This window comes from Heteronotia binoei, chromosome 10 (assembly GCF_032191835.1).
Source record: "Heteronotia binoei isolate CCM8104 ecotype False Entrance Well chromosome 10, APGP_CSIRO_Hbin_v1, whole genome shotgun sequence".
NCBI lineage: Eukaryota > Metazoa > Chordata > Lepidosauria > Squamata > Gekkonidae > Heteronotia > Heteronotia binoei.
In genome coordinates, this window is record NC_083232.1 from 74,086,034 (window position 1) to 74,109,136 (window position 23,103).

Below are 23,103 nucleotides of genomic sequence, written 5' to 3' on the forward strand. Positions count from 1 at the left end.
TTAAGATTATCTTGCTTTCTGTTTTCATGGATTTTGCTATTGGTTTTACTATTGTTTTAAATCTGTTTGCAATCTGTTTGTGTGTGTGTGTGTGTGATGTCTATCTGCAGCTGATTTATGGTGATCCTGTAGGGCAGGGTTTTCAAGGCCAAAGATGTTCAAAGGTGGTTTTCCATTGCCTGGCTCCATGTCATGACCCTGGTATTCACTGCCTCCCATCCAAGTATTGACCAGGGATGACCCTGCTTTGCTTCTAAGATCAGATGAGATTGGGCTGATCTGGGCCACCAGGCGACCGGCCTTAGTGGCTTAAAATAGTGGGAAAAATAGGGTAGAAATAAATAAAACTAATGAACGTGTAAATATTCTAAGATTGGGCACAGCTCAGGAGTACAGCACGTGCTCTGAATCCAAGATTCTCCGGCACCTAGTTAAAAGGCCTGAGATATTTACTAAACAAATGTGCCTTTGCTCACTGATCTTCCCCTGGGTTATACTACTGAACTATGAAGAAAATGCAAATGTATTTGGATTAAAGAGAAGTGGAACAAAAGCAGAAGTAATAAGTTGGGGGCATCATCCTCTTAGCTAAGCAGAACATAGTGATAATTAAACCAGTGAGATGACTCTTCTCTTTACAGACCAGGAGTACTTGAATCATAAAGTCCTTGAAACATACAGGTTTGCTGCACCACTCACGATTTTCCATATTTTGCATGTACTTTTGCCACTGCTAATTACTTTGAACAAAGATCAATAGTAAGAGAGGAAATCAATGTTATTCTGGACACCTCCTCTGTACGAGCCCATTTTAGTGCCTTAATTAAAAGCCAAAAAAAGAGAGAGTATGATACAAGATTACATCAAAGTACATCCATGCTGGCTATGTTTCCGGCTTCAAAGTGTACACTCTGCTGTATTCCACCTCCTCCCCCCCCTAGGTCTTTATGGCTTGCCACACTCCTTTATGAAAAGAGCCGACAAAGTGATGTGAAACATTTAGAGCTCATATGCACAACCAAATATCAACAGTTACAAAGGAATGGCAACAGTTTTATTTTATCATCTGTGTAAAGGCAAGCCACCAAGGTTGTAACTCTGTCACAGGTAAAAGATTATGACCACTGGTGTGCTGCAAATAAGCATAAGAGGCTATGACATACAATAACAACAGTAACTGGTTGTTACTACCAAGTGTGTTATGCTCTTCCTTGCATTATTGTGGTTCTAATTATTGTTTCTAGGGGAGAATCTGCATAACTGCATCACTGATTAGATACTACAAGATACTACAATGACTGCGAAAATATACTTGTGCCCAAAAGTGCATTGTTTTCCCTTAAGCAATGCAATTTAGGGGTAGTCACATAAAACATCAGGGGTTACCTAGATTATGCCAGGCCCAAACCCCAGTTCATACGCAGGATACAGAGCCACTGAGGAGTCAGAGATTAGTTATGCTCCATCTCCTTGTTGGCTACACAGAGAGTATACAAATAGACATTTTGCCTGCAGTTTCTTTGCACCAACAATGGCTTTCCTTTTCTCCACCTCAAATGGGAAAGCCCACCAAATACTGTAAGTATTTATGGTCACCAGGAGGCCCACAGGTCATGCTCACAATGAGCAACATCATGTAGGAACTCCCATTAAATTCTGGGTCTTTGTGCATTACACACAAGGAATAATCCCCATTTGGAAGCAACCCTCTAATTCTGCTTCAGCAGCAATGCCACAAATAGAATAAAAAATTGGAAGTATGGATACGGAATGCATAAGAAAGAATGGGGAAAGGAAAAAGAGAGTACAAAAACCAAGAACTACAATTTGTGCACATCCATAGAACTTTGAATATCTTCTCTCTGGACTACAATATTTTTGGATTACTTGTTTTAAAGCATCTCTTCTCTCTGGTCCACAGCTGCCCAAATTATTCTGTTTGAAGCAGATGTGAGAATTCTGAATCAGAGGGTAGTTGAATTTTCCTGTTGATAAATAATGGAGGGCTAGCTATGCAATACATATACCCTAATATCAGTATGAATAGAGAAAGGTCAGGTTAGTAGGTGACTGGTGTTGATAAAAGACCACTTCCACTGGCATTTATTTTCTAACCCCTTTCTTTTGCTGATGGAAGGCTCACTGCTAATTCACCTAGAGGTAATTCTAAAAGACAGCTGTCACATCTACTCTGTTTCACAGCCAAGTGAATAACGGGAACATGACAGACAATCTGCAACTACAACAGGACAGCTAAATGTCACCAGACCCTGAAACAATGGCAGAAATTTCCCAACAGTTCTCCCAGCATTAACTGAAGACAAACACTGCAACCCACTAATTGGCAACTAGTTTTTCTAGGGTTATTCTAAGAAGAAAGTGAAAGTTTCTGCCTGCTACTATAGCAGGCCTGGCCAAATCTGTATAATATAAGAGTCATACAGAATAAATGTATGGGGGATAAGTGTATAATGGGGGGGCAGGGGTGGGGGGGCTCCCTCTGGGTATCCTACCCCCCCAGGGAAAGTGTATGCGCAATACATAGCCTCTCCTCTCCCGGTGTAGTGAACGCCGCGTGGTCACTGTCTGGCTATGGCTGGCAGATGGTCACTGCAATGGCCTCTCCTGCATTACTGCATCCGTAGCAACACCTTCTCGCTGGTCCCCCCCGTTTTTCACAGAGTTTGCTACGTCATGGTGCGACCGAATTGTCTGGCGGTATAACCGGATGGGCAGGCTGGGCCCACCAACCTCGCCAGCCTAAGAGAAGGAAAACTCTAACATCAAACCCGGGCAGATAGAGCTCGTTAATGTAACACCTACCACCTGGAGGACTCGCTGCCGGCGTCCCGGCTTACTGGGCCATGGCAGATGACCCCCAGGTGAAAGGGTGGAGCCAGTACCGCGCACACTGCGCTTCACCTAAAAAATTCCTCTGCGCAGGCCTGAAGGGCATATCCACATACACAACCCACAACGCATCAAGTCCTGCAGCGATGGGCAAGGGGCGAAACGGCAGGTGGAAGGTGCCACTGGAAGCCGCAGTCCCGATCCTGCATGTAGGCGGTTCAGGGTATTGGTCGCCTGATGCTAACCCGGAGAGGAAAGCATTTTTCGGCAGCACCCTGAACGACCAAGCAGCCTTATCTAGGGACAGCACTGCTTGCTCCACACAGAGAGGGGCCTAGAAAAGGTGGCCTAAACAAAGCTCGTCTCCTCCACCCCAGTTGGCTAGCCGTGGTCAACGGGCATCCTTACTTGCGGTCAAAAAATAACAACAAAGAAAAGGCATGCACCTGCCTCACAAAGTGTGCAAAGACTAAAGCTTGCGTGCTGGAACATCAGAACCATGCTTGACACAGTAGACAGTGGTCGCCCTGAACGACGCTGTGCTCTAGTTGCCCACGAACTTCTCAGGTTGAATATCGACATAGCAGCTCTCAGTGAGGTCCGTTTCCCTGAGGAAGGTAGTCTTCAAGAACACGGTGCTGGCTATAGCCTCTACTGGTCGGGTAAGTCAAAGGCTGAGAGCCGCCTTTCTGGCGTTGGCTTCATGGTCAGGAACTCCATTGCCTCCAAACTCGAAAACCTGCCAACCGGTCACTCAGATCGCATCATGTCCATGCGCCTCCCACTTCAAAACAAGCAGCATGCAACACTCTTCAGTGTGTATGCCCCAACCCTTCAAGCAGATCCTGCAGAAAAGAACAAGTTCTATGCTGATCTACACAACCTCGTACGGAAGACCCCTACAGAGGACAAGGTGATCATCCTTGGCGACTTCAATGCCAGAGTAGGTAAAGACTCGGAAGCCTGGAAAGGAGTACTTGGCAAACACGGCATTGGCAACTGCAATGACAACGGGCGCCTCCTGCTAGAATTCTGCATGGAGCACCAGCTCACCATCACCAACACTATCTTCCAGCAGAAGAACAGTCTGAAGACAACCTGGATGCACCCACGGTCCAAGCACTGGCACCTTATCGACTACATTCTGGTGCACCAGAGAGACCTTCGAGATGTCTTACACACTCGAGTAATGCCCAGTGCAGAATGTCATACGGATCGTCTTGTACGCTGCAATCTCCGTCTTCACTTTAAACCCACACCCAGGAGAGGAGGTATCCCTCGGAGGAAGTTTCAGGTTGGCAGTCTCCAGTCAGCCGAAGTTAAAGCTGCCTTCCAGGCAAAACTCCAGTCAAGAATTGAGGACCCCAGTTGCCCCATAGACCCTTCTCCAGAAGCACTCTGGGAACACCTAAAAACTACCATCCTGCAGATCTCTGAAGAAGTCCTCGGGTTCTCCACAAGGAAGAACAAGGACTGGTTTGATGAGAACAATCAAGAGATCCAAGATTTACTGGCGAAAAAGAGATCTGCCTACCAAGCACATCTTGCTCAGCCCTCCTGTCCTGGGAAAAAAGCAACCTTTCGCGCTGCATGTAGCAACCTCCAGCGCAAGCTTCGAGACATTCAGAACGATTGGTGGACCAAGCTTGCAGAGAGAACCCAGCTGTGTGCAGACACTGGTGATTTAAGAGGGTTCTACGAAGCCCTGAAGGCAGTATATGGTCCATCATATCAGGCTCAGAGTCCCTTGTGTAGTGCAGACGGCCAAGTGCTCCTCACAGACAAGGCATCCATACTGAACCGGTGGTCAGAGTATTTTCAGGTTCTCTTCAGTGCCAACCGCGTAGTTCAAGATTCAGCAATGCACCTCACCCCACTTCAACCAGTGAAAACAGAGTTGGATGAGATCCCCACCCTAGAAGAGACTGTTAAAGCCATCAAGCAACTGAAAAGTGGCAAGGCAGCAGGAGTTGATGGAATTCCACCAGAGATCTGGAAGCATGGGGGCACAGTACTACATAGCTCACTTCACAAAGTACTTGTCACCTGCTGGGAACAAGGCAAATTACCACAGGATTTTCGCGATGCAATAATCATCACCCTATACAAGAACAAAGGGGAAAAGTCAGACTGCTCCAACTACCGGGGGATAACCCTGCTCTCCATCGCAGGCAAAATCCTTGCCAGAATACTCCTGAACAGACTGGTGCCCGCCATTGCAGAAGAACTCCTCCGAGAGAGCCAGTGCGGCTTCAGAGCTAACAGGAGCACCACCGACATGGTATTTGTTCTCAGGCAGCTCCAAGAGAAATGCAGGGAACAGAACAAGGGTCTATATGTGACTTTTGTCGACCTTACCAAAGCCTTCGATACCGTTAGCAGGAAAGGCCTGTGGCAAATCTTGGAACGTTTAGGATGTCCCCCAAGGTTCCTCAGCATGATCATCCAGCTACATGAAGACCAGCGAGGCCAAGTCAGACACTGCAACGACCTCTCGGAGCCCTTCCCAATAGGCACAGGTGTAAAGCAAGGCTGCGTTCTCGCGCCAACTCTCTTTACGATCTTCTTTAGCATGATGCTTCAAAGAGCCGCAGTAGATCTAGATGATGACGATGGTGCCTACATCCGCTATCGCACCGATGGCAGCCTGTTCAACCTGAGGCGACTAAAGGCCCACTCCAAGACGATGGAAAAACTCATCCGAGAGCTACTGTTTGCTGATGATGCTGCACTCGTCTCCCACTCGGTATCAGCTCTGCAGCATATGACGTCCTGCTTTGCAGAGGCTGCCAAGCTATTCGGCCTAGAAGTTAGTCTGAAGAAGACAGAAGTTCTCCACCAGCCTGCACCCCAGGAAGATTATCACCCTCCCTGCATCACTGTGGGTGAATCAGTTCTGAAGACAGTCCAGCAGTTCAGCTACCTGGGGTGCATCATCTCCTCAGATGCCAAGATCGACAAGGAGATTGACAACAGGCTGGCAAAGGCAAACCGTGCATTTGGCCGACTGCACAAAAGAGTGTGGAGCAACAAGCATCTGAAAAAAGGCACAAAGATCAATGTTTACAAAGCGGTTGTGATGACAACCCTCATCTATGGCTCCGAATCGTGGGTTTTATACCGTCATCACCTGCGACTCCTTGAGCGCTTTCATCAGCGCTGCCTTTGCACCATCCTCAACATCCACTGGAGTGACTTTGTGACCAACACTGAAGTCCTCAAGCGGGCGGAGGTTACCAGGATCGAGGCACTGCTGCTGAAGACGTAGCTGCGCTGGGCAGGGCATATTTCTAGGATGGAAAACCACCGCCTTCCCAAAATTGCCCTGTATGGCGAACTCTCCACCGGCCATCGAAATAGAGGGGCACCAAAGAAGAGGTACAAGGACTCCTTGAAGAAATTCCTTGGCACCTGTCGCATCAACCATCACCAGTGGTCTGACCTAGCCTCAGATCGCAAAGCATGGAGACACACCATCCACCAGGCTGTCTCTTCCTTTGAGAACGCACGCATAGCTGGTCTTGAGGACAAAAGGAGATTGAGGAAGAATCGCACTGCTACAGCACCAACCCTAAATCAGACTTTTCCCTGCAGCCACTGTGGCCGAACCTGCCTGTCCCGCATTGGTCTTGTCAGCCACCAGCGAGCCTGCAGCAGACGTGGACTATTGCACCCTTCTTAAATCTTCGTTCGCGAAGCCAAGCTGAGAGAGAGACAGAATAAATGTAAGATGCTTGTGAGCTGGCAGGCAGGCAGGCAAATAGATGGGGGTGAGGGAGGAAGAGGTGGGAAAAAAGCAACTTTAAATGCGTTCTCCAAGCTGCTGTCTTGACTAAGCACCCTTAGTCAAACTCATTTTCTGTTCTTTCACTTCAGAATCAATGCAGGAAAACAGATCTTTCCTTAATAGCTCCCTCCTTAATCAATACATCTAATTTTCAACATGACCCCTTACATGGATACTTAAATACAGAGACTGGTGCCATGAGAAATCTTTCTACAAATCTGAGAAAAGCCCATGACAATAATGGAAGCAGTGGCTGTAACTTTAAGAGATGGATGCCCTCAATGGCCATTGCTAGTTAATCACACCAGTATTGCTTTCAATCCTTGGTTTCTGTCAGTAAAATGCAGACGGAGGTGCAGGGCTGTTTCGGTTTCTGAGGAAGTGGGAGGATTTATCAGAGCCAGGTTCAGAATAAACCAGTCAATGATTCGATACTACCTGACATGCATGACTAACCAAGGCCCAGCTGCTTGTTCAACAGCAGCAACTCCATGAAAATCAGGTCGATGTCGCACTCACCTGACGCTGCTCTCACGTCTGTCTTCTCAACGCAGTGTCCTCCCAATTTCCCACTATTTGCGTCGGGGCTGCCGCAAACATCACTGTTTTTGCACAGCAAACAGAAACTGGTTTTTAGCGGTTTCCGTTTGCTGCGTGAAAACCGCAATGTTTGCTGTAGCCCCGGCGCAAATACTGGGAAATCGGGAGGACACCACATTGAGAAGATGGACATGAGAGCAGCATAAGGGTGAGTGCGAAATCGGTCTCAGTGTGGTGTAATGGTTAAAGTGTCAGACTAGGATCTGGAAGATGCCTGTTCAAATCCTCACTCTGCCTTGATGATCACTGGGTGACAGCTGAAAGACTGCCTTCTGCCTTTCTGACCATCACACTAGTTAAGGTCTTTATCACAAATACTATCACCTCCCCCTGGGAAGTGAGAAAGGTGGTGACCAGGGAAAGGTGTTCTTAGTGCTGGAGTGCTAGTTTCATTACGGAATGCCTGTTTCATTGACTGCTGCTTTAACACATAGATGGGATGGTTTTACTCTTTACTTGATCATTTTTATATTATCTATTTTAAAACTCATATTATTTATTTTATCTTAGTAGTGACTCTGAGTAGAACTTAGAGAGGCACAGTATAGATGCCCTAAATAAAAATCAATAAAAAAAATTAAAACAGACATTTAATTGTAGATAAACATCTGGGCTGAAAGCATGCAGGCTTTTCAGTCAGCTTTCTAACAAAGGCACATAATACTTTTGCTCACGAGTTTTGTCTGGCTTTTGAAATGGCTGGTTTATAGAGCGTGAACCATGTAAAAGTGTTAGGAGAAGCAGAGCTTTATTCTGCCCCGTTAAATCGATGGGACTTAGAGGTACTGAACTTTGGGCCACACCCTTACTTTTGAGATTTTGGTCATGGTTTAGTGACAGTAGCATCCTTGGACTCTGAGTTAAACAGTAATTTATGCTATCTCAGTGGAAACACCAAATCAACATTAGACACACAAAACGAGTATATAAAAGTCTTTCCTCTCTCTAATGGTTCCTAGCAGTATTGACCATTTCCTTAATCACCATGCAAACATTACAAGCACCATTCTTAAGGTGCTTCATCACGCTCTCAGACATATGGCTACTCTTCAATCAATAGCTGTGGTCTTCATCTAAGAGTTAGCAACAGATCATGCATTGATTCATCAGCCTTGAAGCTACACAATTCACTTCAGACTTTATGAAAACATTGCTTTAATCCTAATATTATTAGTTGCACCATCTAGTTTCTGACATTTATTCTGATGAAGATGACCATATGTACCTGGCAAGAATTTTGCCATCTCCCAGATAACTGCACAATTAAATATAATGGACAGAATTCTGCACATGTTAATTATAACTGAAAGCAACTGGATAAGATTCAGTTGTGATTAATTTAAGCCCCAGCAACTTTAAAGGGATTTGATTGCAACTCACTTTTGTGAGACTGTACCTAGGAAGTTTATAATCACATCCTTCTAATCTCTGATAGTTGGCATAGTTTTCTGCAAAACTGGAAGAATACTTCACTATTGCTGTCACAAAGATTTACTTCTGCTATCTGTAAGAATTTCCTGCCCCCAGAGGCGTTTACCACTGTCACTGGCTAGGAGGAGGTCAGTCCAGCACAGTAAGTCATACAGAAATACAAAGCATGGTCTCACAGAGGACTGGGAAAGCTGATTGAATCCCTGCATCAGGAGTGACTGAATTATCTCATCACATCCTGTTGCAGCTATACCACACAAACACCAGCCAGCAACACAGGTTGACTGGAAGAGTGCAATACCAGAGAAATGAAATTCTGGGAGGAATAATATAATGCATGTAGGGAAAGGAATGGATTCCGTCAGCAAGGTCAGTCGCTTAACTACATGTGTTCCCTGGAATGTCTGTCTAGAACCCAGGGCTTCTGATTGCATGGGGAGAACTCTATACACATACTCTGATGTGCATAGGCTCTGTAAGGTATTCCAAAAAACAAGCATTCAAAAAACAAGCATAAATCAGGGGATAGAGTTTGCCAGTGAGTTAATCTCCTCCCACCAAAATGTCAAAGACAGATTATAGGCAACAGACTTCCCTGTGGTGGTAACTTGAAAAAAATCTAGTGCATTTATCATATTTCAGTGTAATCATACTAAATGTTGGCTCTAAAATCATATCCTGTATCACCACATTGAGTTTAACTCTCTTCAACAGTGAAAGATCATTTATGATGAATGGTACTGAAAAATCTACAGATTCCAACTAATGCCATCATACTACAAAGGAAGGGAGAGGAGAAGCAGATGTCTGGCTCCTATTTTATCATCAGGAAGAGAGAAAGGTTTGACAATCAATACAACACCAGTGTGAGAACAAGTATGCTTAGCATGCTGCAGAAGGATTCAGAGATCAGGGTTCAAATGTCAACTCAGTCATGAAAGTCAATTGGTTGCCTTTGGGTCAACTTTCTCTAAGCCTAAACTATCTACAGGGTTCTTGTGAGTACAAAAGGAAGGGCAAAATATATGCTCCTTGGAGGAAGGGCTGGATAAAGTGTCTGGCTAAAGAAAGATTATATAGGTTTGGATCCCACCAAAAATCTCCACTCCTGCCCTCCTACAGTGCAAAATGGCCCCTGAAGTGATGCCCCTGAGGGACAGGGGACCTTAAGTCATTGCATAGATAGGGGCAATGGGGAGTTTGACAAAGAGGGGAGAATCAGCAACAACCTCCCCTCCCCTTTGCACATTTGATTGGTCACATAAGGCATATGTAAACGATGGTCTTTCCCCCCCCCCTTTTGGATCTGGGAGGTTCTAATTAAGCAAATCAGGAGCAAGTAGGAAAATATAGTTCTTACTTTTAAAAAAGTTACATGAATCTGAAAATCATAACTAAGCACTGTAAAACATAAGATAGTGAGCTAATGCAAGAATAATGATTAAATGGAACAAAGCTCAGCAGCGTAAGAAGAGATGACAGAAATGCAGATTAAAATGGACCAGTCTCACCTGCTGCAGTGCTGAGGTTAAAAACTGAAGTTTAAGATGGAGATCAAAAGCCTTTTGTTTTTCCTAGATAGTTGGACAGCAGTTAGGTGAAAAGGTAGAGAAGAAAGATAGCAGTTAGATGATGGAGATAAGTCACTCAGAAAAAACTATGGAATGAAGGGGAAAGAGAAAGCACACACAGATGTTACAGTGAAGACAGTTAATACCTACCACTAAAGGTTCCCATCAGGCACTCAGTTTCATGTAACTTAAGGACACCTTTGCATTAATTTATATACAGAAATCAGCACCAGATTGCACTATGCTTTTCCATTATGCAATCTGCTGAGGGAGTCTACAAGACTATCATAACTACATGAGCGGGGCTAACTAATTAGGTCTTTCCTACCTCATTACTGGCCTCCCTCCCATTGTGTCTCTGAGATTTAGAGAATTTAAGTGAAAGGACATTGAAAAGGTCCACTGACTGCAGTAAGGAATACTTTTTATTTCCTTAATATAACAAATGTGAATAAACAGAACTCTCAACAATACAGTTATCATCAATTAATCTTCTCCTCAACCAAGCAATTCCTACATTTAATCTCACAGAAGGTATGTTTTTAAGGATTTAGGGACCACTAGTTTTATAATTCAATAAAGAAAAGCCACTGCTCATTGTCAGAAAAACCACCTTTCTTCAATAATGGGAAATGATTTTTTTTTCTTTTTTATATGGTTTCCAAACTACAGGTTAAACTCTAAATCAGTATTACAGATGATCCAAACATCAGTTTCAACAATATTTACCACAGTTGTCTGTGATTGTTACTGTCATGGTCTGCAAAGCAACTTCACATTATTTTTTTTTAAAAATCTAATCCAAGGAGGAGGAGGTACAGGGAGAAACAAAGAGTAGTGGTTATTATCAGCCCTAGTGCTAAACAAGCAGCTAAATTTCAGTCACACCAATTAATCCATCAAAGCTTGTAGTCCTATAGGTGACATATAGTCATTATTCACATCAGTATAACTTGTAAATATATGAAGTAGGCACTTCTAAAATCTGTCCACTAATGACTCAAAAAATTTCATAACCAAGGCTTAGAGAATACCCTGCTCTGTATGAACGCACACATTATCTAGTGGGTATTTCTAACATTAACCTTTCAGATTCTGAAAAAGGAAGCAACTGCATGCGTTCCAGAGAATGGAAATGACTGAGGGCAAATTCTGCATTATGAACAAAGCCTGGATTTTCACAATTGTTTCCCATTTCTCTCCGTTTGTAATGGAAAATTCAGTTGATATCTAAAGTGTACTGAATCTTATCTCATGGGAGAGAGGTATCGCTGTTTGGCCATATTTTAAATATATGGAAAATAATGCACTCATTGTTAACATGTGCATCAGTCAAGAGAAAGACTTCCCATACAAAATAAATAGAGTATTACCGATTCCTGGAAAAATCTCCACAGAGAATTTCAGCTGGAATTAGCAGTTATCTTGGCTTGTGCCTGATTGTAAATATTTCATGCAATTTACTGTAGTAACATGCATACTTATAAATGGACTACAAAGTGAAGAAAACATCAAAATGTTATTGATCGAATCCCAAGAAGGATATCTGATTTTTGCCATGCTTTGCCATAAGATGGGAGATAACTGGCAGCCAGCAATAGTCCTGGCCTAGTCCACGCTTATAAAAACTTCCATAAGAGAAATTCAAACATTAGCTGGTCTGTTTCATTAGGTTTTATTTTTGAAGCTTCCAAAACAGTTGTAAACAGGCAATTTTTGAGCAGAAACACACACGAACGCAGTTCCGGCTGGCTTGGTGTCAGGGGGCGTGGCCTAATATGCAAATGAGTTCCTGCTGGGCTTTTTATACAAAAAAGCCCTGTGCAAAACAATGATGATGTCATTTTTTGTAGAAAAATATTAGTCTATGAAGTATGCAAACTCTTGAACTGAACTAAGAATGCTCCTTGTTTTTTAAATTAAAAGAAAGCTTTAAGAAAATATTTTAATTAAGAAAATTAACCAAGTACAATTATTTGTAACTCTCCTCTTTGAGCTTACCATCAATGTGGGATGTCACCAAACACAGACTGCCTATAGTTAGCATTCCTTTATCAGCCATAACACTGTGCAAATAAAATGGGCTAGCACCATTACACTCTGTTATTCCATGTTTCCTGCCACTAAGCAGTGTGCACTTGCAGTGTGATACTAGCAGTCCATATGAAGACTACATGTAGATTGTCAGGATGGGAAAGAATTATCATGGAGAGATTGACAGCATACTTGTGGTGATTCTGCATGTGCTCTACCACCAGGGGTTGCTTTCTAGAAAAATAGGTGGTGGAGCTCATTCAGGGATCATTATGCAGCTGCACCTACTATTCAATGGACAAGGTGGGGAGGAGGAGGGGGCACCCTCAGAGAGGTTCAGGAGCTGTGTTCCTGTGGGCTCCTGCTGAATCCGAGGCCTGTCTACTGCTAAATAACACATCCCCTCTCTTGCTCCAATAATGTGTTTCTAATCTGACTTAAGCTTCACTTACAGATTTGCTTAAGAACATAAGAGAAGCCATGTTGGATCAGGCCAACGGCCCATCAAGTCCAACACTCTGCGTCACACAGTGGCAAAAAATTTTATATACACACATACACTGTGGCTAATAGCCACTGATGGACCTGTGCTCCATATTTCTATCTAAACCCTTCTTGAAGGTGGCTATACTTGTGGCCGCCACCACCTCCTGTAGCAGTGAATTCCACATGTTAATCACCCTTTGGGTGAAGAAGTACTTCCTTTTATCCGTTTTAACCTGTCTGCTCAGCAATTTCATCGAATGCCCAAAGAGCTTTATGGCTCTTTTATCATTACACTTTCCAACCATACCAATATTTTTTTCCAAGTCATTCATGACTTGGAGAATGAATTAATGAAGCCATTCATGTGGGAGTTGATGAATGCATATAACCCGTTGTGAGAAAGAGGGTGGCCCTGCTAAGCCATTCCAAGAGGCTCATGATGTGTAATCACTTTCCTCAAAATGGATTGTGTTTTGCATTATAAATTCAGACAGGGGAGTGACTAGCAGGAGCCTTTTCATGTTAGGAATAATAATTCAGAAAATGTTTTACGTGCCAACCATTCAGCTAGCAGGTGCAACCCACCTTCTTAAGCTCCTCTTGAATGGATTTGCCACTCTCTTCTGAAGTCAAGCATGCTTTCTGGGTCTCAGACTCTGTTCTTGGCTCCAGCACCTGCTCCTCTGAAGATGATTCCTTATTATCACTCATTTTAGCAACTAGTTCATATAATCTTGATTTGAGCTTTTCTTCCATAGATTCTGCCTTGGACGGATGGTGTTGGTCTTCACTGCTTATGTCAGCTTCCGATAAATCATCAGATGCCTTAAATAACAAGGGGAGGGGGTGAGATAGCAAATACATCTCAAAGAAAAGAAAATCAAAGTTGTATTTACAAAAGTTATTTGCACCAAAGGATGTAATGTAGAGGCAGGCCCTTAGCTACAGTGGGGCCCCCAGGGCTGTGGCCCCTCTACAACACCAAGGTCAGGGTCCCAGCCCCACTACTTACCACCCTGACTTCCAATTCGTTGCTGCAGCCAAGAGAGAAAGGGAGAAGGATGGGGTCGCATGCTCCACTTGATACTGACAGGCACATAGGAAAGGGACTTCTGTTGCTGCTGCTCCTCTCTCTGTCTGCCCAGCTGCTGTTGCTATGCCATGGTTCAGCTTCCCTCCCTCCCTGCCTCCAGTCACGGCCAGCTGGGCAATGGAGGAGAACATAGGCTGGGCACTGTTGAGGCTGCAGGCAGACTGCACCTTTGAACCCAGATCTCCCAAGGGCCCAATCAGGTCCTTGCACTACAATGCCCTGGCCCACCTAAATTAAAAATCCTGGCTATGTGTCCTTTTAAATGAAAAATCCAAGTTACAGCCCTGTGCAGAAGGCCATTTGGCTTGGGCCTCAAGCTAAAGGTGGGACTCAGATTTAAACCTTTGGGTTTTTTTGGCATTTGCTAAGTTTCATGACTTTTTACATGTATGAAACCATATAAGACCAAAATATTCAAATGAAGTCTCAATCTTTTTCTTGCTGCCTTATTTTACTAGTATTTTTAAATGGCTAGAGGCCTCAAAAGTGGGAGCTTGCCTGGATCTTTCTGAGAGAGTCTGCCTTCAATTCTGAAAGACCAAGAAATGGTAGAAGGCACTCTCACTTTCTTTGGCAAACAATCTTCACGCCGAAAAAGGTATCTGATAAAGGGACCTTTGACTCTCGAAAGCTCACATCCTGAAAATCTTGTTGGTCTCTGAGGTGATCCTGGACTTGAATCTAGCAATCCTCACCCAAGATTCCATTGCACTTTGCAGATTCCTGAGGGCTGCCAAGGACAAGAAGGGGTTTGTTTAGATTATTGGGGGAAAATAAGTTTTCAGTGGCCGAAACACTACATCAAATTGCTGGTACTGGTTTGTGTTTTCATAGCAAACTGACCAAGTGAAAGAAAAAGTTGTAAAATGACATATATATATATATATATATATATATATATATATATATATATATATATATATATATAAAAAATTAGCGGCACCTGCTCTGCTTTCAAATCTGATAAAATGTTAAAGTAACAAACTGTGAATTCCTAGAGAGGTTTCCCCTCCCCCTCCCCATTTAACTCCCTTGCTGAATGGAAGTAATTAATCTACTCAATTGCCTACCTATGTAAAGTATTTCCTTTTAGAATGTCCCTTCTATCAACCTAAACAAGTTGCTGGTAGTTGCCTATGCCTCTTCCCACCTATCTCCCTCTCAATTTTCCCATTGTGTAGCTATATTCTGCATCTTTAAATGCTTACCTGTAAGTAAATTGCACTGAAACCAGGGGGGCTTACTTGTAAGAAAGTATACACAATATATTTATGATTCTCTTGGTTCTATCACAGGGTGCATTCACACTATATTAAATAATGTGTTTTGCAATTGGATTTTTACTGTGTAAGAATAGCAAAAATCCACTTGCAAAATGCATTATTTAGTGTAGTGTGAATGCATCCATTGTGTTGTTTTTACCCCCTCTTTTTCTCCCTCCTTCTCTTTTTCTTCCACCCCAAAGTGACAGTGTGGACCCCCCTCACCTTTCTGTAGGCCAACACAGCTGCACTGCCGCAGTTAATAACTATTTAAATATTGGTACACTGCTCAGTATCTAAAATGAGAAGGTGTTAGGGCTTGAAGCCATCCTCTCTGCCATGAAACTGCTGCCCTTCCCAAATTTCTAACAAGACCAAACTGAAGGTCTCCCAGGACATAGTAGGGCTCACCTGACCTGGATAGACCAGGTCAGCCCATTCTCATCAGATCTTGGAAGCTGAGCAGGGTCAGCCCTTGGATGGGAATCCACCAAGGACTACCAGGGTTGTTACGCAGAGGCATACAATGGCGAACCACCTCTGAACATCTTTTGCCTTCACAACCCTAAGAGGTCACCATAAGTTGGCTGTGATTTGATGGCAAAGAAAAGGGTCCATGAAATGGAACCCCATTCTGCCTCTAGCTGCAGCAGCTATTGTCAGCAGCTGACGGGATGCTGGTGGTACAGACCACATTAGAAAATGGAAACACACTGGCATGTGATGCCCAGTTTTCATAATAGATGCCTTTGGTGGGGGGGGAGATGTTTCTTTCTAACCACTTGTAGAAGGATGAGGAGGCTCCTTTGTACCCTGCCCTGGGTTTCTAGGAGGAATGGTAGGAAATATGTATGAGGAACGAATAGGGGAAAAGTATGGTCACAGATAGATACATTAGTTGCAGTTTACAACAATCATCATTGGTAACAACACAGTGTCCCTTGCTGGGTTAAGCTAACTTTAGGTCTATAGTTAGAGTACTGTCTCAATTTATACCTTGGATAATAAATTATATTTATCAATATCTTCTAGTCAAGCAAGCATTTATTCAGCAATTATTCGTTACAATAAGTCTCTTTATCTCTAAGGTATCAAAAAACTTTTTGTTTGTAACAATTGTAACCTTCATTAAAGTAAGATCTGCTAGAAGTAATGACCCATTGCAATGCGTTAATAACTATTTAATAAATTAAAAATAAAATTATCCATCAGGAAATGGTAGGTAATTTTCCACTACTGATTGTTGGGGAGTATATCTTGTGACAAAATATACCTTGTGAGTATATCTTGTGAACAAGCACCTAGTCCAAGCACTTCAAGCTAAAATCATTTCCACAACAAAGTGGAAGATGCTTTTGCACTTTTTGTACATATTTGACTGAAAAAACAGTCTGCACTGATATTCATAGGTACATAAAACAGAAAGGCTGAAGTATTTTCAGTTGTATATGTAATTGTCAGCCTGCAGCATATATTGTGTAATAAATTCTTAAGACGAATTTCGAATCCCAGCCTTTTCCTAGTATGGTAAATTAATCAAAGGGGGGTGGGTGGGCTTCCTCTGGGTGTCCTGCCCCCCCAGGGAAAGTGCATGCGCAATACATCACCTATCCTTTCCCGGTGTAGTGAACACTGCGTGGTCACTGTCTGGCTATGCCTGGCAGATGGTCACTGCAATGGCCTCTCCTACATCACTGCATCCGTGGCAACACCTTCTCACTGGTCCCCCCCCCCCCGTTTTCACAGAGTTTGCCATGTCATGGTGCGACCGAATGTCCGGCGGTATAACTGGATGGGCAGATTGGGCTCACCAACCTCGCCAGCCAAGAGAAGGAAAACTCTAACATCAAGCCCGGGCAGACAGAGCTCGTTAATGTAACATCTACCACCTGGAGGACTCGCTGCCGGCGTCCCGGCTTACTGGGCCATGGCAGATGACCACATGGTGAAAGGGTGGAGCCAGTACTGCGCACACTGCGCTTCACCTAAAAATTCCTCTGCGCAGGCCTGAAGGGTATCCACATCCACAACTCACAACATACCAAGTCCTGCAGCGATGGGCAAGGGGCAAAACGGCAGGTGGAAGATGCCACTGGAAGCCGCAGTCCCGATCCTGCATGTAGGCGGTTCAGGGTATTGGTCGCTTGATGCTGACCCGGAGACGAAAGCATTTTTCGGCAGCACCCTGAACGACCAAGCAGCCTTATTTAGGGACAGCACTGCTTGCTCCGTATGGAGAGGGGCCTAGAAAAGGTGGCCTAAACAAAGCTCGTCTCCCCCCCCCCCCAGTTGGCTAGCCGCAGTCAACAGGCATCCTTACTTGCGGTCTAAAAATAACAACAAAGAAAAGGCATGCACCTGCCTCACAAAGTGTGCAAAGACTAAAGCTTGCGTGTTGGAACATCAGAACCATGCTTGACACAGTAGACAGTGGTCGCCCTGAACGACGCTCTGCTCTAGTTGCCCACGAACTTCTCAGGTTGAATATCGACATAGCAGCTCTCAGTGAGGTCCGTTTCCCTGAGGAAGGTAGTCTTCAAGAACACGGTGCTGGCTATACCTTCTACTGGTCGGGTAAGTCAAAGGCTGAGAGCCGCCTTTCTGGCGTTGGCTTCATGGTTAGGAACTCCATTGCCTCTAAACTTGAAAACTTGCCAACAGGTCACTCAGATCGCATCATGTCTATGCGCCTCCCACTTCAAAACAAGCAGCATGCAACACTCTTCAGTGTGTATGCTCCAACCCTTCAAGCAGATCCTGCAGAAAAGAACAAGTTCTATGCTGATCTATGTAACCTCGTACAGAAGACCCCTACAGAGGACAAGGTGATCATCCTTGGCGACTTCAATGCCAGAGTAGGTAAAGACTCGGAAGCCTGGAAAGGAGTACTTGGCAAACACGGCAATGGCAACTGCAATGATAACGGGCGCCTCCTGCTAGAATTCTGCACGGAGCATCAGCTCACCATTACCAACACTATTTTGCAGCAGAAGAACAGTCTGAAGACAACCTGGATGCACCCACGGTCCAAGCACTGGCACCTTATTGACTACATTCTGGTGCGCCAGAGAGACCTTCGAGATGTCTTACACACTCGAGTAATGCCCAGTGCAGAATGTCATAAGGATCATTGTCTTGTATGCTGCAATCTCCGTCTTCACTTTAAATCTACACCCAGGAGAGGCAGTATCCCCCGGAGGAAAGTTTCAGGTTGGCAGCCTTCAGTCAGCCGAAGTTAAAGCTGCCTTCCAGGCAAAACTCCAGACAAGAATTGAGGACCCCAGTCGCCTCACAGATCCTTCTCCAGAAGCACTTTGGGAACACCTAAAAACTACCATCCTGTTGACCTCTGAAGAAGTCCTCGGGTTCTCCACAAGGAAGAACAAGGACTGGTTTGATGAGAACAATCAAGAGATCCAAGAATTACTGGCGAAAAAGAGATCTGCCTACCAAGCACATCTTGCTCAGCCCTCCTGTCCCGGGGAAAAAGCAACCTTTTGCGCTGTATGTAGCAACCTTCAGCGCAAGCTTTGAGACATTCAGAACGAGTGGTGGACCAAGCTTGCAGAGAGAACCCAGCTATGTGCAGACACTGGTGATTTAAGAGGGTTCTACAAAGCCCTGAAGGCAGTATATGGTCCATCATATCAGGCTCAGAGTCCCCTGCGTAGTGCAGACGGCCAAGTGCTCCTCACAGACAAGGCATCCATACTGAACCAGTGGTCGGAGTATTTTCAGGTTCTCTTCAGTGCCAATTGCGTAGTTCAAGATTCAGCAATCCACCTCGCCCCAATTCAACCAGTGAAAACAGAGTTGGATGAGATCCCCACCCTAGAAGAGACTGTTAAAGCCATCAAGCAACTGAAAAGTGGCAAGGCAGCGGGAGTTGATGGAATCCCACCAGAGATCTGGAAGCATGGGGGCATAGTATTACATAGCACACTTCACAAAGTACTTGTCACCTGCTGGGAACAAGGCAAACTACCACAGGACTTTCGCGATGCAATAATCATTACTCTACATAAGAACAAAGGGGAAAACTCAGACTGCTCCAACTACCGGGGGATAACCCTGCTCTCCATCGCAGGCAAAATCCTTGCTAGAATACTCCTGAACAGACTGGTGCCCACCATTGCAGAAGAACTCCTCCCAGAGAGCCAGTGTGGCTTCAGGGCTAACAGGAGCACCACCGACATGGTATTTGTTCTCAGGCAGCTCCAAGAGAAATGCAGGGAACAGAACAAGGGTCTATATGTGACTTTTGTCGACTTTACCAAAGCTTTTGATACCGTTAGCAGGAACGGCCTGTGGCAAATCTTGGAACGTTTAGGATGTCCCCCAAGGTTCCTCAGTATGGTCATCCAGCTACATGAAGACCAGCGAGGCCAAGTCAGACACTGCAACGATCTTTCGGATCCCTTCCCAATAGGCACAGGTGTAAAGCAAGGCTGTGTTCTTGCGCCAATTCTTTACGATCTTCTTTAGCATGATGCTTCAAAGAGCCGCAGTAGATTTAGATGACGACGATGGTGTCTACATCCGCTATCGCACCGATGGCAGCCTGTTCAACCTGAGGCGACTAAAGGCCCACTCCAAGACAATGGAAAAACTTATCCAAGAGCTACTGTTTGCTGATGATGCTGCACTTGTCTCCCACTCGGTATCAGCTCTGCAGCATATGATGTCCTGTTTTGCAGAGGCTGCCAAGCTATTTGGCCTAGAAGTTAGTCTGAAGAAGACAGAAGTTCTCCACCAGCCTGCACCCCAGGAAGATTATCACCCTCCTTGCATCACTGTGGGTGAATCAGTTTTGAAGACAGTCCAGCAGTTCAGCTACCTGGGGTGCATCATCTCCTCAGACGCCAAGATCGACAAGGAGATTGACAATAGACTGGCAAAGGCAAACCATGCATTTGGCCGACTGCATAAAAGAGTGTGGAGCAACAAGCATCTGAAAAAAGGCACAAAGATCAATGTTTACAAAGCGGTTGTGATGACAACCCTTATCTATGGCTCCGAATCGTGGGTTTTATAACATCATCACCTGCGACTCCTTGAGCGCTTTCATCAGCGCTGCCTTCGCACCATCCTCAACATCCACTGGAGTGACTTTGTGACCAACACTGAAGTCCTCAAGAGGGCGGAGGTTACAAGCATCGAGGCATTGTTGTTGAAGACGCAGCTGCGCTGGGCAGGGCATATCTCCAGGATGGAAAACCACCGCCTTCCCAAAATTGCCCTGTATGGCAAACTTTCCACCGGCCATCGAAATAGAGGGGCACCAAAGAAGAGGTACAAGGACTCCTTGAAGAAATCCCTTGGTACCTGTTGCATTAACCATCACCAGTGGTCTGACCTAGCCTCAGATCGCAAAGCATGGAGGCACACCATCCACCAGGCTGTTTCTTCCTTTGAGAACGCACGCATAGCTGGTCTTGAGGATAAAAGGAGATTGAGGAAAAATCGTACTGCTACAGCACCAATCCCAAATCAGACTTTTCCCTGCAGCCATTGTGGCCGGACCTGCTTGTCCCGCATTGGTCTTGTCAGGCACCAGCGAGCCTGCAGCAGACGTGGACTACTGCACCTTTCTTAAATCTTCGTTCGCGAAATCAAGCCGAGAGAAATTAATCAAAGGCACCACCTAGTGGAGACAAGTGCATCAAATCTCACTATTCTTTTCTCACCAAAATTGCAGATATCCTAAGAAGACACAGAACTCTTTTTTAGCCTGAGCTGCTTGGCCCAGGCCAGCCTGATCCTGTTAGATCTTGGACACTAAGCAGGGTTGACCCTGGCAAGTACTTGGAAGGGTGACCTTCAAGGAACAGCATGGCCATGGTGTAGAGTAGAGGCAGGCACTAGCAAACCACCTCTGAATAGGGAAAGGAAAGGTCCCCTGTGCAAGCACCAGTCGTTTCCGACTCTGGGGTGATGTTGCTTTCACAACATTTTCACAGCAGACTTTTTACGGGGTGGTTTGCCATTGCCTTCCCCAGTCATCTACATCCCCCGCCCCCCAGCAAGCTAGGTACTCATTTTACCAATCTTGGAAGGCTGAGTCAACCTCGAGCCGGCTATCTGAAAACCCAGCTTCCATCGGGGATCGAACTTAGGTCGTGAGCAGAGCTTAGGACTGCAGTGCGCCACGGGGCTCTTTTCCTCTGACTAGACTATTGCCTAAAAAAACCCGTCTAGCTCACCATCTATTTTATTTATTTTTTATTTTATTAATGAGATTTATATCCTGCCCATCCCGCCAAGGCAGGCTCAGGGCAAGTAACAATATAAAAATATATACATTGATCCATTAAAATCCTAAAACTATCAAACCAATAAATCTAGTGGTGCATAAAGTGTAAAGAGCTGGAACTTCCGGCTGCCAGAAAATCTTAGGATCACATTACACACAGCCATACATAAGTAATAATAACAACTCTTTTTTTAATGCCATAGTCCCAATACTGGCCCTTAACTTAAGAAAAGATTTCCTATAATGTGTGAACTGACCATCCCTCTTCCAAATTCTCTTCCTACGGATAGATGTTTAAAAATAACTTGTGGAGTGGACTAAAACATTACTTTGTTGTAAAATGGCTATACCAAGCACAAATATCTCTGTTTTCATACCAGCTTGCTACCTGGTGCTAGGCTATTTTAATTTTGCACTATTTGATTTGAGCATTAGACAATCTTCTAGATTAGAATAATAAAATCATAGAGTTGGAAGGAACCCCCAGGATCATCTAGTCCAACCCCATGAACGATGCAGGAAATTCACAAAAACCTCCACCCTACACTAGGGGTGGCCAACAGTAGCTCTCCATGTGTTTTTTTGGAGTTGTAGGCAAAAAAAAATCTGAAGAGCTACCGTTGGCCACCCTTGCCCTACACCATTTACCCATGCTCCATGCCCAGAAGATGGCAAAAAACAAAAACAGAACTTAGTAGTGACGCAGCCATTCCTGCCCTCCTTCACATGATCTGCCTATATTCACAGAATCAGCACTGCTGTAAGGCAGCCATCTGGCCTCTGTTTGAAAACCTCCAAAGGAGGAGAGCCTAACACCTCCTGAGGAACTGCTGTAACTCTCAGAAAGTTCTTCCTAATGTTTAGGCGAAAACTCTTTTGATTTAATTTCAGCTCATCCAATCTTCTGGGACAAAATAATTCTGCACCATCATCTATATACAACAGCTCTTCAAGTACTTAATGGTTATCATATCACCTCACTTTTTCATTGACTTGGACAGCATTGTTTTATACTCTGTAATCCACCATAAATCCCACCAGGAAATGTGAGTTATAAATTAAGTAAATAAATCTAGCCCTGTCTGTCCCATTATATTTTTTCCAGATTCACTGATACAATAACAGTGAACCAATCTCAGTGCAAGCTATGAGAAGTACAATGAATAGTAGGTGAAGGGATAGGTATTGGTGGAGAAGGGCAGATAACCAAATGGAAAAGAACTGTGGTTCAGTGGCAGAGCACCTTCTTGGTATACAGAAGATCTCAGGTTCAATCTCCAGCATCTTTAGTTAAAGGGACCAGATAGCAAACAGTTTTAAAGACCTCTACCAAATACCCTGGAGAGCTTCTGCTAGTCTGAGTAGATACTACTGACTGAGATGGACCAAAAGGTCTACTGGAAGTGCAGACCCGGAAATGCTGAATGGGGGCAGCAGGGGCACTCAGAGGCACTTGGAGCCTGCCCTCACTTGACACAGAAGCACCTCCAAGTGCCCCCACCATCCCCAGTGCCCCTTCCCCACTGCACTCCCGCAGGACTCCTGGTAGATGGCAAGGCAGAAGAGGGTGGTAGAAAGGCAGGCAACAAGGGCAAGTGTGGCGGGGAAGGTGTACCCACCGCCTGACCCTGTGGCCCTAGGCGGCCACCTACCTGGCCTACTGGGATGCGCCAGCCCTATGCCAAACCCTGCTATAAAGAAATTTACCAGATCTGTTTAGCTAATGCAGTGCAATT

At 44.7% G+C, this 23,103-nt stretch overlaps 1 protein-coding gene across 2 annotated transcripts in view; it reads right to left on the minus strand.

Moving 5' to 3' along the window:
* The window catches only part of MYRIP (myosin VIIA and Rab interacting protein), a 186,285-nt gene that overhangs the window by 8,999 nt on the left and 154,183 nt on the right, over positions 1 to 23,103 (minus strand). Inside the window, exons 10-11 of one of the 2 annotated variants that reach the window (XM_060247525.1) lie at positions 13,345 to 13,584; positions 10,180 to 10,242 (exon numbers count right to left, since the gene is read on the minus strand). In XM_060247525.1, coding sequence (XP_060103508.1) covers positions 10,180 to 10,242; positions 13,345 to 13,584 — 303 coding nt within the window. The remainder of the gene's footprint in view (positions 1 to 10,179; positions 10,243 to 13,344; positions 13,585 to 23,103) is intronic. The other variant, XM_060247526.1, reaches the window with a different exon arrangement.